The following is a 15931-nucleotide window of genomic DNA, read 5'->3' as shown; positions in this document are numbered from 1 at the left end:
GACATGTATAGCAAACAAAATTCAATGCATGGGCATCTCGGCCCTCACAGCTAACGTCCATTTGGAGAGCATCAGCAGGGGAGTTTGAGTCATTCAGTCAGTTTCCTCTTGATTGCTAAATTCATAAATTCTTTGTTTAACAGTGTTATGTGACAAAGGTATTGACGTGAGTTTTTGTGCCTCTTCCTCCCCAAACATTATTTCACCATATCAATTGCAGCCGGTAATATAAAAGTCTCTGCAATAGTGGTTTCATAGCGTAGCGGGCCTAGCCGTTCACCGTAGGAATAATTCAAGTGCAACGGTCAAGTGTGGTGTCACGGCCGTCGAATGAAGTAGACTAAAGTGCAGCGTTGTGATCGCACATACTCCTTTTTATTAGGATGACGCCGACAAAAACAATAAACAATACAAAAACAACCGTGAAGCTTAAGGCTATAGTGCCACAAACAAATACAACTTCCCACACTGAAAGGAGGGAAAAGGGCTACCTAAGTATGGTTCCCAATCAGAGACAACAATAGACAGCTGTCCCTGATTGAGAACCATACTCGGCCAAAACATAGAAATACAAAATCATAGAAAACAAAAACATAGAATGCCCACCCCAAATCACACCCTGACCAAACCAAAAAGAGACATAAAAAGGCTCTAAGGTCAGGGCGTGACATGTGGCCTTTTCCCATGATCTAAGGGCGCTCTTTGGTTGAAAATTCTCTTTTAGATTTTGATCATTTTCATTTAGATTTTTAAGGTTAACCAAATTACTATGATTGATTTTGATTTTGGAAACTCCCGTGACCTCATTTTCATATCAGGCGACCCCACGTGGGGTTGCTATCTCCAGTTAGGGATCCGCTGCTATAGGCCGTCTCATTGTCGTCAGTGATCAGGCCTACTACCGTTGTGAAATCAACAAACTTAATGATGGTGTTGGAGCCGTGCGCAGCCATGCAGTCATGGGTGAACAGGGAGTACAGGAGGGGACTAAGCACACACCCCTGAGGTACCCCAGTGTTGGGACAGCGTGGCGGATGTATTGTTGTTCTTGACACAAACCGGTGCGCCTGGCACTTACTACCATACCCTGTTCAAAGGCACTTCTTTTGTCTTGCCCATTCACCCTTTGAATGGCACACATACACAACCCATGTCTCAACTGTCTCAAGGCTTAAAAATTATTCTTTAACCTGTCTCCTCCCCTTCATCTAAACTGACTGAAGTGGATTTAACAAGTGACATCAATAAGGGATCATAACTTTCACCTGGATTCACCTGGTCAGTCTATGTCATGGAAAGAGTAGGTGTTTCTAATGTTTTGTATATTCAGTGTATATGTGCATTGCAACCAGTGGACAGCCAGTGAAAAATATGCTCTTGCAACAGCTGGATAGTGCAGATCCCAGCCTATGGAATAAAAGCTTGAGGGAGTTCCTCCCTTCTAAACTTCTCAGTGGCATTGTGCTCCATAGTGTCAAAAACTAGTTTAATTTAGGAAGACCATGAGTAGGGATTTTCATCCTCAATCTAATTTGTGCTGATTAACAACAACAAAAAATTATATTTGCTGAAACCCGCACACTTTTGATAGACTTAAACAGCTGCAAATTAACGAGACATCAACATGTCACCAACAAAAACAATAGACCTACTGCAAATGCAGCATATGGCATTCATTTTACACATGCAAATAGCACTTTTCGGTAGTGCTCAAAGCCTACCATTCCATTAAAGCAGCATTTATTTTTCAACTCAAAAGTAATGAGCCTAATCAGTCCTCCATGACAACAAAATCATAAAAAACAGTAGGCTAATAAGTCCTTTGTTTTACCAGAGCATAAACCAGAAATTATTTGGCTATCTATATATTTCTATATTTCCAAGTCATGTTTATATTCTTGAAGATCACAGTATTAATTAAATGAATTGGAATGACTGGAAATCTGACTACGATTATGCTATATCTTTATGTGAAGAACATCAATTTATGGCCACTTATGTAAACTAAAACATTGATTTATCATGCAATAGATGTCGTTCAATTGGTAATATTAATTTTTGTCTTCTTCTAATGAAGAGGAAAGTAATCTAAAAGTAAGTAATCAGATTACGTTAATGAGTTTGGGTAATCAAAAAGTTACCTTTACTGATTACAATTTTGGACAGGTTAACTAATAACTAACGAATTACATTTAGAAAGTAACCTACCCAACCCTGTCTATCATGGATCACATAGCAAACAGTTATTTTCTGATGACCTAAGAATAGTCTTGCATCATCAACATTGAGACACCGACATTGCCTGTGCCTAGGGTGTGGAGACAGCAGCACCAATTTAGGAAGGTAGAAATTTCAGACTAACACATCTTGCCGTATTCTTCTCTCCCAGAGGAGGCCATGTTTTCTTTGCTTAACACAAAAGATGCTGCAGCAACATCTATAGCACCTGCAAAACCAACCTAGCCAATCAGCAGGCGTGCATCTAACCCACAAGATGAGTTAAGAGCAATTGCTAGGCATTACATCAGAGTGATGAGTCACTCCCTGGGCTTGGGGGACAATACAACACATGCCCCAGTCCTTTATATCTGTCCCTCCCAACAGCCATACCAAGAATGAATGTGTGTGTTGTGTGTCTATCTGTGTGGAGACCAGAAGTCCCCACAAGAATAGTAAACAAACAAAAATTCGACCAACTGGGGATATTTTGCCGGTCCCAACAAGGAAAAATGCTATTTCTAGGGGGTTGAGGTTTATGGTAAGAATTTGTGTTAAGATAAGAGTTGGGGTGTAAAGGTTAGGGTTAAATTTTGGGGTTAAGGTTAGGGTTAAGTTTAGTGGTTAGGGAAAATAAGATTTTGAATGGGAATCAATTGTGTCCTCACAAGGTTAGTAAAACAAGACCATGTGTGTGTATATGTCTAGGGAATGTGGTTAGCAGGTTTTAGTAGGCATGTGTGTGTGTGTGTGTGTGTGTGTGTGTGTGTGTGCGTGCGTGCGTGAGGGGGTGCCATACAGGGTAGCCTATCAACTTTCGAAGGCCTTTCCACTTCAATGAAGAAATAAATCCATTCAGAGACCACGGTAGGTTGCTTTTCAGCAAACCAAAAACCCTTTCTCTTCTCCCTCCAATACTCTATAGAATGTCTTCAGAGCTTACACAATGCAAATCAGTCTGGGTCCCTATTCATGGTTTGATTAATATGCAAAGACGGCCCATCCTTATCAAACAGTCAGCAATAAAAAAAATACAACGCAAGCTGCCAGTGGAGTCATTTTGGATTTTTCATCCATTTGGTCTTTCAACTGCAATGGGTTCGTTCAATAAGTGAAATATGAAACCATTTAGTTTCGATAATAACATCCCAGTTTTTGACAATTATTCCACGTTAACTCACTGATCTTAATATGAGACATTAAAACCATGGCATTGTCATGACTGTCCTGTGAGGATACTAATAGGTCAGATCAGGTTTGCAAAGAATAACTTCAACCAGACCCCCTCTCAACCGCAGAGGGGGGGAGGAGGGAACTGGTGGGGGTTAACAACTCACCCCCTGTTGTAAATCAAGGAGAGACGATTCAGGTCTCTAATGTGGCTTTGTTTCAAGAGACTTTTCACGTCAACTCTAACACGTTCAAAAGTGAATACTGGAACAATAATTTTAACACAGAACGTGTGGAATGGTCAGAGGCGATCTATAGAACACTAATGTTATTTTGTGATGTCATTAAAATGTTATAAAGGAAATACTGTAACTTTGAAAGTATACCCACTACATGTATGAAGTTTCCATCCGATGCGTTATGCATGTAATATGAAAAATGATGAAAGTGTTTTTGTTAAGAGAGGGATATGATTTTAGGAGCCATAAGAGATCATTGTTTTACATACACTTTGCACAGTGACAAGTCACGTCAGCATGACGGAACCTCCCTTTCGAACAAACTGTATCAAATTATGGGTTAAGAATTAACATATCAGACCAGAAAAGCGTGACGCTGCAGCTGCACGCTAAAAGTGGTTTGAACTCTGAATCGCAACACGAGGTAGAGACAATAAACTCACCTCCTGGACAATCACTGGTAAGGCTGATTAGCAGTCCTAAGTTTAGTATCTTCGAAAGAGAATTTAAGTAGGACCATCTTACTACTCTGCTCAAACAATCGCATCACGTTACTCTCATCATTCCACTGGGAACCATCGACCCGGCTGGCTAGCCTATCTTCAAAGAAGCATCTTCAGGAGCGAATGGAAGGAAAATAAACTCTGTAGTTCTGTTCAGGACTACACGACAAGTTACCGGACAACTACAAAGGACAACAGTATGAAACTTGTCGAAACCCTTTTTGACAATCAGAGCCTTACAAGCGTGCCGCAAAAAGCCCCAACTCTCATTACAAGGTGGACCGGTCCACCGAGAGAGATCCGGCGAACCAAGACATGTCACGTAAATACATTTATGATTTCTTACTCAAACAGGGCGGCGGTTCGTGTGCAAAGTATATGATTACTGTAAGTGAGAGAAGTTTCTAAATGTACCAAAATATTATGTCTCTGTCCCTCTCTTCCCCCCTCTCCATCTCTTTTGTAACAAGCAGCCATGTTGTGTCAGTCTGCTCGGGACCTGTTTTTAACGTATTAAGTGTGTATATTTATCCTGTATTACCATTTAATTAGCTAGTAAATAAATAATTAAACCAATTTGTGTAGTACTGAATCATAAGTAAGGCTCTGGTTTTTGCAGATGCAAGGAGGTTACGACTGTTCAGAACGATGATATGACACAAGGTTCTGATTTATTAAATTGACCGTTTTTTTGTTGTTGTTTTTACCCCTTTTTCGTGGTATCCAATTGGTAGTTCCAGTCTTGTCATCGGGAGAGGCGAAGGTCGAGAGCTGTGTGTCCTCAAACACAACCCAACCAAGCCGCACTGCTTCTTGACACAATGCCCACTTAACCCGGAAGCCAGCTGCACCAATGTGCCGGAGGAAACACAGTGCAACTGGCATCTGCATGCACTACACCCGGCCTGCCACAGGAGTCACTAGTGCGCGATGGGACAAGGACATCCCTGCCGGCCAAACCAGAGCCTAACGACGCTGGGACAATTGTGCGCCACCCCATGGGTCTCCCAGTTGAGGCCGGCTGCGACAGAGCCTGGACTCGAATCCAGAATCTCTAGTGGCACAGCTAGCACTGCAGTGCCTTAGACCACTGCGCCACTCGGGAGCCATAAATTGACTGTTTATATACAGTGGGGAGAACAAGTATTTGATACACTGCCAATTTTGCAGGTTTTCCTACTTACAAAGCATGTAGAGGTCTGTAATTTTCATCATAGGTACACTTCAACTGTGAGAGACGGAATCTAATCACATTGTATCTAAAACAAAAATCCAGAAAATCACATTGTATGATTTTAAGTAATTAATTTGCATTTTATTGCATGACATAAGTATTTGATACATCAGAAAAGCTTAACTTAATATTTGGTAAAGAAACCTTTGTTTGCAATTACAGAGATCATACGTTTCTTGTAGTTCTTGACCAGGTTTGCACACACAGCAGCAGGGATTTTGGCCCACTCCTCCATACAGACCTTCTCCAGATCCTTCAGGTTTCTCGGCTGTCGCTGGGCAATACGGACTTTCAGCTCCCTCCAAAGATTTTCTATTGGGTTCAGGTCTGGAGACTGGCTAGGCCACTCCAGGACCTTGAGATGCTTCTTACGGAGCCACTTCTTAGTTGCCCTGGRTGTGTSTTTRYGGTCGTTGTCATGCTGGAAGACCCAGCCACGACCCATCTTCAATGCTCTTACTGAGGGAAGGAGGTTGTTGGCCAAGATCTCGRGATACATGGCCCCATCCATCCTCCCCTCAATACGGTGCAGTCYTCCTGTCCCCTTTGCAGAAAAGCATCCCCAAAYAATGATGTTTCCACCTCCATGCTTCACGGTTGGGATGGTGTTCTTGGGGTTGTACTCATCCTTCTTCTTCCTCCAAACACGGCGAGTGGAGTTTAGACCGAAAAGCTCTATTTTTGTCTCATCAGACCACATGACCCTCTCCCATTCCTCCTCTGGATCATCCAGATGGTCATTGGCAAACTTCAGATGGGCCTGGACATGCGCTGGCTTGAGCAGGGGGACCTTGCATTCGCTGCAGGATTTTAATCCATGACGGCGTAGTGTGTTACTAATGGTTTTCCTTTGAGACTGTGGTCCCAGCTCTCTTCAGGTCATTGACCAGGTCCTGCCGTGTAGTTCTGGGCTGATCCCTCACCTTCCTCATGATCATTGATGCCCCACGAGGTGAGATCTTGCATGGAGCCCCAGACCGAGGGTGATTGACCGTCATCTTGAACTTCTTCCATTTTCTAATAATTGCGCCAACAGTTGTTGCCTTCTCACCAAGCTGCTTGCCTATTGTCCTGTAGCCCATCCCAGCCTTGTGCAGGTCTACAATTTTATCCCTGATGTCCTTACACAGCTCTCTAGTCTTGGCCATTGTGGAGAGGTTGGAGTCTGTTTGATTGAGTGTGTGGACAGGTGTCTTTTATACAGGTAACGAGTTCAAACAGGTGCAGTTAATACAGGTAATGAGTGGAGAACAGGAGGGCTTCTTAAAGAAAAACTAACAGGTCTGTGAGAGCTGGAATTCTTACTGGTTGGTAGGTGTATCAAATACTTATGTCATGCAATAAAATGCAAATTAATTACTTAAAAATCATACAATGTGATTTTCTGGATTTTATGATAAAAATTACAGACCTCTACATGCTTTGTAAGTAGGAAAACCTGCAGTGTATCAAATACTTGTTCTCCCCACTGTATATATGATAAAGACCTTTTAGAGTTTAATATTAGGAGATGGTAACTCTTTAAAGAAACACTCTCGTGATGCCCCAGATCGTAATGAGTTAATTGTTACAATTTAATTTAATCGGGTAACAATTAAACATAGTTAGTTGGTTAGATAAATAACAGTCCTCAGATTAATGTTAAATCAAGTCACAACAGCATTGAGAATCTTTTGCACATAATACAGGTTATTCAGCCCCCAAAATCTGTTCCACTATTCCAATTAAACATGCTGACCTACAACTGCACTACAGCCACAGAAATACTTTAGACTTGAACACATAGTGAAGAGTCTTCAGGATAAAATCTACAATGTCTTCATCAGGCTTGAGCAAATGGAAGTGGCGCAGAAACAAATTACTCACCCATGAGATTTCTGTTTTGTAGTTAAATCATATCACCTTCAAGCCTGCCCATTGAGCAAATAATTTAAGCCTTTCCATTTTCAGTCCATTATTGCACTTGCTAAGGTCTTACTCAATAATTAAATATACTTTTGACTGGATTGGTTCAAAGGGGCTCTCTTAAGTTTATGTTCCATGAAGAACAGTCATCATTGGGATGAAATCAATTCTTCCAAATGAGGCTTATCAATGAACCACAGAAAATCACATTTTGGCTCACTAAATTGAATTGCCGCCCATCTCCACATTCACACAGTCTTTTGAACAATCCTAGACACACAGGGGTTTTCCAACGTCTTAGTGAACAAAATCAGCATTGACCGCAGAATCTGCTGCGAGAATCTAACTCGACTCACAGCGAGGGAGAGCTGTGACACACTGGTCTGGAAAGGAGGCCATTGTAAATGCAGATTCGTGCAGAAATGTGCTGAGCTTTGATTGGTTATCTTTAAAAATAAAAATCTATCCTGGGGTGTTGAGACCTCACGTTGTTTGGAAGGAGGCGGCGCTCAGGGACTGTGTGGTTTTCCATGTGGGTGTTGGAGTGAGAAATACAGAGGAGAACCAATCAGTAAAAAAGCACATCCCCTTCATATTCGACGTATCATGCAGACAAAATACAAATAGCCTTTCCAAATGAAGTCAGGAGGACTGCAGGTGAGCTGACAGAAGGAATGATGAACTTTAAAAGAGGTTGTGGTTAACCCCTTGTTGGGCCCACATAAAAGAGCAGATTTGTATTAAATACAGGATGAATGACTTGTACTTCATACACACAGACCTAGCCAATCATTACAAACAAGAGTAGAGCTACGTTGAAGACTATCAATGTTATGCCAAATTTAATGTACAATTTACCTCCACTTTGGGTACACACAATGCTGTACATTATTATTATTATGTACATTACAGAGTAGTCTAAAACTTTGTGTGTATATCCCTTTAAACGCTATGCCTCTCACCCAACAGGAACGGGGCAGGGTTTGAAGCTGGATGTTTTATTCATATCTCATTCCAAGCAACAGACCGAAAGCCTTATAATTTTCCCTTGTTAAACTGCTTTTTACAGTTTCCCCCTCTCAAAAAAGGGAATCATATTTTCATAGTGGCTTTGAACTTGCCACAGAAGTTGAAATCTCAGATGTTAACCATCTTGGAATTGTTTATTTTCTGTCCAACTGTTGACTAATCTTAAACTTCACCCTCTTCTTGAGGTAAACTCTACTCCGAACACAAAAACAACACGCTTTTTGCAAAGTCTTTGCACTCCCCATTTTTTATTTGCTTAATTTTAAAGAACTCTCTGAAGTGTGTTCTCTCCTGGATTTACTTTTTTGACATTGATGGGGACCTGAACCTTCCAAAAAGCAGCAGAGCCAGGGGCTTCCGAGAGAATGCCACCAACGTGATGGGAATGTGTGGCGGGAGCCATCGTTTGGCTGGCAGTCACATGTGCACTTAATGGTAAGGGTCATAACATGTCAACACCAGACAACAGCACAGGCACAGTTTTTGCACCACTACCGTCTGTCACAAATCACACAGCCCCAATGCAATATTCCAACCGTGACAGGAGACAACTACAAAACCTCCTTAAAACAGCTTCCGGGATACAAATGTGATGTAAGAAAAAGAGAAGGGAAGAATGGCAGTGATTCTCAAATGTGCTTCTCACTTGACTGAGTCAGAGAATGAAATGTAACCAGCAACAGCTCCCTGTCTGTCTAGTTGGATCCCCTATGTGCTCTCTGGCTTCAGACAGATGGCAACAGATGTGATGATGCACCTCCATTCCACAGAACTAGTTACTGTTAATACTCCCCCAACCAGCCAAAGCCTTTGTCTTGCTGCCTTTTAGTCAAGCCAGTCGTAAAATATAAGCCACTTTTCATATTCAATTAGTTTCTTTCTCAAACAATATATATAATTTCATCCAGCAAAGAATCTAGCGGCATTTTCTTGGATGTTGGCCATGGTTCCTTGTTAGTCACTGGCATCGGAATGTAAATATCAGTGAACTGGAACTGAATACTTTTAATTACATTGTTCCTGTACAATTTAAAAAATCTGCTTTCTAACATATTACTGTCGTTACTTGCCTAAAAATTGTACAGGAACAATGTAATTAAAAGTATTCAGTTCCAGTTCGCTGATATTTACATAACACTTCACTAACACTTCACAGGCTAATCAAATAATGTGATCCTTTTTTTAAATGTATTTAACCTTTATTTACCTAGGCAAGTCAGTTAAGAACAAATTCTTATTTACAACGACGGCCTACCCCGGCCGACACTGGGCCAATTGTGCGCCGCCCTATGGGACTCCCAATCAAAGCAAGATGTGATACAGCCTGGATTTGAACCAGGGACTGTAGTGATGCCTCTTGCACTGAGATGCAGTGCCTTAGACCATTGCGCCACGCAACTCCCTTTCAATGGAGTAGGACTTAGTTATTCACAATTGTTAAATTATCTCTCTCTAGTCCACTGCACGTTCCCTCCTCAAAATGAACTGAATCTGGTTATTTATAGTGAACACTGGAGTAGGCTACTGATTTTGAGGAACCCTTAATATTCCCCCTACTGTTGCTTAGTCCTCATGACCATTTTCTTCCTCACATTTTCACTGGAGCTACCCTCCTCCTAAACCTCCCTGACATCAATGTCACCTCCCTAGCTCAACCAAAGACAAAAGTGTTTTGTGTTTGTCAATAAAAAAAACATACTCATTCTCATCTTTATGCAAAAACACACATGTAGGCCTATTCTTAACAATTAGTTTTATGGAATGTGTATCTGCATGTGCATGTGTGTCAGAGAGAGCAAGGAGGGGGGTCCTCCTGCCTGAGGACAGCACTCTCTGATTGGATATAATTGTTTACCATGGAATTCACAATGACTACTGAGCCATTTCTTTAGATCTTTACATAAATAGTCAGTGACGTTTATTCATGGATGCCAAAGCAAGCCAGGCTCCCCCCCCCAAAAAATGTATAACATAATTTTCCTTCAATTCTGAAGAGGCTGAATGTATCTCACAGGTGAAAACACCCAAGTGAGCGAAACAGCGCCCCTCTGTCTCTCTTGATGCTGTCTGGTCCAAACGAGTATGACATTGCTGCCACCCGTAGCATTGAATGCAGGGGAAGCCAGCGAGCATCTGGCCTCCCTTGACAAAAACAATATAAAACATTTGCCAATCAGCGTCGCGCTAAACTGAGCAAGCTCAATTGTGAACGGTCCTTGAGCACCAAAAAAAATTGTCAAGGGAAACCAGCTTGGATTTGGCGTCACTCCTATCAAAACCCTCAGACCAAACGAAATTGACAGAAAAACTGTTCATTTATCATCGAATCACAGCCTACTTCGCCAAAGAGGTGATGACTTAACAAGCGCATTCACGACAAAAGCACTGTCGTTACACCAATGTACCTAACCATAAACATCAATGCCTTTCTTAACATCAATACACAAGTATATTTTATTAAACCTGCATATTTCGTTAAAATAAATTCATGTTATCAGGCAATATTAACTAGGGAAATTGTCACTTCTCTTGCGTTCTGTGCAAGCAGAGTCAGGGTATATGCAGCAGTTTGGGCCGCCTGGCTCGTTGCGAACTGTGTGAAGATCATTTCTTCCTTACAAAGACGGTAAGTAATTTGCCAGAATTTTACATAATTATGACATAACATTGAAGGTTGTGCAATGTAACAGCGATATTTAGACTTATGGATGCCACCCGTTCAATAAAATACCGAACGGTTCCGTATTTCACTGAAAGAATCAACGTTTTGTTTTCGAAATTATAGTTTCCGGATTTGAACATATTAACAACCTATGGCTCGTATTTCTGTGTGTTTATTATATTATAATAAAGTATATGATTTGATATTTGATAGAGCAGTCTGGTAGCGGTGAACCACCAGCTTTCATATGTTCTCATGTTCTGAGCAAGGATCATAAACGTTTGCTTTTTTACATGGCACATATTGCACTTTCACTTTCTTCTCCAACACTGTGTTTTTGCATTATTTAAACCAAATTGAACATGTTTCATTACTTATTTGAGATTAAATAGATTTTTATTTATGAATTATATTAAGTTAAAATGAAAGTGTTCATTCAGTATTGTTGTAATTGTTATTATTACAAATATATATATATATAAATCGTCTGATTAATCGGTATCAGCTTTTTTTGGTCCTCCAATAATCGGTATCGGCATTGAAAATTCATAATCGGTCGACCTCTATAGCTGACCACACTGCTCGCGTCACGTGCGCAAGCATTGCAAAATAAATGTACACATACATGTTATTCAATCATTGCACCCACACTGCTCGCGAGCGTCTGCGTGGCCAGGCGCTAAAATAGAAATTGGTTCTATTTGTGACTCTCAACGCGCTGCAAGTCCAGCCTCTCCCATCTCCTCATTGGTTTTCAGGAGCATATACCCATGTGGGTGATTGAAAGAACTCTGGTCGGTCGGTTATAGTAATGCTGTAAAGTTGGTTGCCAACTGCCATATAAAGGCCAAAGAAGAAAAAGAAGCCTGAAGGAAGGAGGAGAGATGAGGGGAAACAAATTCGATTTATCTGTGGATTAATTGTCAAAGTAAGGGACCTTGTGCATTTCAGGTAAAATAACAACCCAAATATATATACCAGGAGAAATTAGCTAGCAACAGCAAGCCATAAATTGCCATAAATGTTTAATGATTTTTGACCTGTCCCCAAATTAATATAATTGGTTCAGAGTTTGTTTTGACATTTCAACCTGTGTGTCCTGATCGCTTCTGATGTGGGTTAACAAAATCAACTTGGGCACGCAGACGCACGCGCGCTTGTGGTTTGGTCAGCATGTTACTGTACATGCAGTATGCTTTGTAGACGTCACCAGACAGAGGTTGCTATCCGGTTTTGTGATAAAACAAAGGTGTGGTTGAATTTATTCTGACACTGTATTCTTATTGTCTCAGACTTTAGGCCTATATATCACGGTCACAAAGCATAGGAATTTAACAGGTTATAGAGCAAACAATGCAATTATCACAACACCGGTTAATTTCTTTCGGGGGGGGGGCTTTCCCAGTGATTTTACCCACACCCGGCTACTGATAATGGTAGCATATATTCTCCATAGACAGAAAGAAAAACACTGTACAAGCCATGGGTTTGTTTCCTCTCCAAAAATCAATAGGCCAATTCGGGGGAGAAAAAAAATCTCAGACGCATATACAAAGTGTCATTATAACCCTGACTGGAAGGGCTTGCTAGGTCCATCAAATGTATGTATAATGTCAAATGTATTGATGTAGCTAACTATGCTACTATGTGGTTCACGTTACAAGCATGCACGGTCTGTCAGCACGGAGCTCCATTGATTCAATACAATGTAGCCTATCATATTGAAGGCTGCAACTCTTACTGACAATCAGCCTCGGGATATTTTCAATCGCCTCACATGTACGCATGAATTTATTAAAAAAACTCCCTTAAACAATTGTCATTGAAAACAAAATAAGACATTAGGCTTTCAAGTTTAACCTAGAATACTATAATCCACTAAGAAATGCCGTAGCTAGCACGTTCTAAAAAATGTTTTGCATGGGCATAGGGTTGAGGACCGAAACAAAGCATCCCCATTAGCAACCAACGTTTGAGCACAATATGTGCGAGACCTCAATATCTATATTTAATGCATAAAAAGCTACCCAACTCATTTTATTAGACTACTGTAAATGGTTATAGGTTTCTCATAAATTCAATGTGACAGGCATCAAATCTAACACATTCAAAATGAAACTCTTGGGGGATTTTGCTGACACAAAGGTGCACCGATGAAATGCTTGTTTCCCCAAGACCAAATGCACCCATCTTCCCCTTGGAGCTTAACCCACTCCTCAGCAACAACAAAGCTCAGGGTTAAGAAAAACAGGTTGTCAAACTGCTCTTATCAAACCATGTCTAGTCCAGAGAGCTCAATTAAAGGACAAGTGATATTCTCTTATTACGCAGATAGTTACCAGTAGCCTACGGACAGTAGCCTATTCGGGATTTAGTCTATACGGCGATGAAATAAGGCAAAAAATATAGTTAATTTCCTTTCATGTTACCACAGCCATTATTGAGAGAACATAGCCTACTATCCCGTTTCTCTCATATATGAGAAAATCATGTTTCCATAGCCTCTGTGTCCTTCCTATATCCAAGGCAACAGCTCCAATATGATATAACTAACTGTCCATTGAAACACATATGAGACGCGGTAAGCACGGATGAGATACGGATGCTGCTATAAAAATAACAAAACACAGAACTTTCAGAATTTATAGAAAACTTTCATTATTCAATGAATAAAGGTGGCCATCTCCAATAAAACATTTTAAAAAATTATAAAAACATCATTTTACCTGCATAGCCAAAGAAGAGCAATGCCCAGATGAGATCCATTGTTTGAAGCATTGCAATATCACAAAGTTATTCTCCTTGAAGAATAGATAGACAGACTTGGCGGGACGAGTTCTGTGTTCTGAAGAAATATTTGTTTTCCAACTATTGTATTCTGATAGCAATATTATAATTGGTCTTGCCGCTACCCTGGAACGCACGCGAGTAGAACGAAGAATGAGTGACAAGCAGCAGCCGTAGCACACACAACACGAATTAATCCGCCAGGGCAAAGCGTTTGCGCTCACACGCTCGAGGGGGGCAATGGGATGCAGGCACAAACTAGTGCGCTCAGTTAGTCGTTCTCCACTGCGGCTGCACAGAGACGGCTGATGGTGTGTTAGGAAAATCTTGTCATGGAGTTTGTGAATAATTCGGATTAGGAATGTCACGAAACCACTATTGAGCCTTACAAAACCGAAGTGCATTTTGAGAAGATCTTTAACCAAAAATATTTTAAGTCTAAGTCTACATTTAAATGTAAGTCTACATCCGCACCCACTGAGGAGATGTGCAGTTTTGCGCAATTGTGCATTGTCTCCACCTACTGTTTATCACCATGTGACTCGCCAAATTACCAGTTCACCTTTCTCATGATGAAAATTCATGGATGCATTCCTTGTGCAGCTTTCCTTATTATCCCACGTTTTGTATTTAGCACCTAATTTAACCACACTGTGGTACCTGCTTAGTCCATAAATGCATGAATCTTAAACCAGTCCGTATTTTCTTTTAGTTAGCTCAGTCACCATCTGGTCATGACAACGACACTCGGCGACCTAATTAATAGCCTAAAATGCTTCCCGGGAAAATAGGGCATCCTCTGCACTGCGTCACCAAAGTCCCCTCTAACTAAACTGCATATTTTTATAGTTTCCAATTCCTGTTAGCAGTAACGGACTACACAGAAATCCCGCAAGTGGCACGCCTCCTTTTATGCCAAGTGCAAACCACATTTAATGTTATGTTTCAGGACGACTAGAGCAGACAATTCATTAGTAGGTGCAACATGAGGTTGTCCATAGAAAACCGAGAGTTGCATTTCTATGGCCATTTGATTAATAGGCTACTTAGCATTTTACACCATATATATTTAACACCATTTCATGCCTTCAACAGCTATCTGTCATGAGCAGACATTCTCATATTCACACAAGTGATATCCATTTGATCAATGGAACTTGCTCCTATGGTTAATATCTGATTGAAAAAGGTGAAAAGGCCTACTTATGCATGAACATGTAGACCACAGTACACTGTCCAAAACATATAAAATCCACAATCAGATAGAATCTCAGTTTGTCTTACTGTAAGATGCCTATCTACCAGCTGTAGTTAAATTCCCATTTGCAAGAGACAATCCTGAAATAGCTGACCTTAAATGCTTATACATGGAGCCCAACACCTGTCTAGTTAATGCAGATCTGTCACACATTTGTACTACTTTATTAAGTAAATCCCAAATGGGAAGAACGAAGCTGATTAAAAACCTGCATTAACTGATGCTAAACTCCTGCCATATTACCACATCCATACTAAGCTAAGCTTAGCTAAGCATTGAAAGATTATCAACTTAATTTTTTATTTTTTATTTAACCTTTATTTAACTAGGCAAGTCAGTTAAAAACAAATTCTTATTTACAATGACGGCCTACCCGAACACTAACCCGGACGACGCTGGGCCAATTGTGCACCGCCCTATGGGACTCCCAATCACAGCCAGTTGTGATACAGCCTGGAATTGAACCAGGGTCTGTTGTGACGCAACTTAACTAGACTAAGGTGGTGTGTATGAGGAAATTGGCAACTGTTAGACAATACTCATATTTCTATGTGGGTTCTAAGGTTCGAAGGCCAGGTGGCTTCATGCTGTGGCTGATGCATCAGAACTTTTCTTGCGGGTGTTGCCCAAAAAGATAGGAACTGATGCCCCCATTGGTCGCCTTGTGGAAGTGCATCAAATTTTGTCCAACTTTACAATGTGTTCATAATACCAATGTATTTATATCGTAGTTCAAATCGAATCAAATCTAACTTTATTTGCCACATGCGCCGAATACAACAAGTGTAGACTTTACCGTGGAATGCTTGCTTACAAGCCCTTAACCAACAGTGCAGTTCAAGGAGAAGAAAATATTTACCAAGTAGGCTAAAATAAAAAGTAACACAATAAGAATAACAATAGCGAGGCTATATACAGGGGGCACCG

At 40.8% G+C, this 15931-nt stretch overlaps 1 protein-coding gene across 7 annotated transcripts in view; it reads right to left on the bottom strand.

Moving 5' to 3' along the window:
• LOC111950574 (neural cell adhesion molecule 1-like) overlaps nucleotides 1–14190 on the bottom strand; it is a 326193-nt gene extending 312003 nt beyond the window's left edge. For 2 of the 7 annotated variants that reach the window (XM_070434388.1, XM_023968244.2), the window contains exon 1: nucleotides 13686–14189. Coding sequence is in view for 6 of the 7 variants with exons in the window: in XM_023968244.2 (XP_023824012.1) it covers nucleotides 13686–13737 (52 nt within the window). In the remaining variant the exon portion in view is untranslated. Of the gene's footprint in view, nucleotides 1–13685 lie in introns of all 7 variants that reach the window. The other 5 variants (XM_070434390.1, XM_023968253.2, XM_023968246.2 and 2 more) reach the window with 5 other exon arrangements.
• Between the last annotated feature and the right edge of the window lie 1741 nt (nucleotides 14191–15931).

Source organism: Salvelinus sp. IW2-2015, linkage group LG23, assembly GCF_002910315.2.
Source record: "Salvelinus sp. IW2-2015 linkage group LG23, ASM291031v2, whole genome shotgun sequence".
NCBI classification, from domain to species: Eukaryota; Metazoa; Chordata; class Actinopteri; order Salmoniformes; family Salmonidae; genus Salvelinus; species Salvelinus sp. IW2-2015.
Note: the sequence above shows the minus strand (reverse complement) of the source record. Positions and strands in the feature narration are given on the sequence as shown.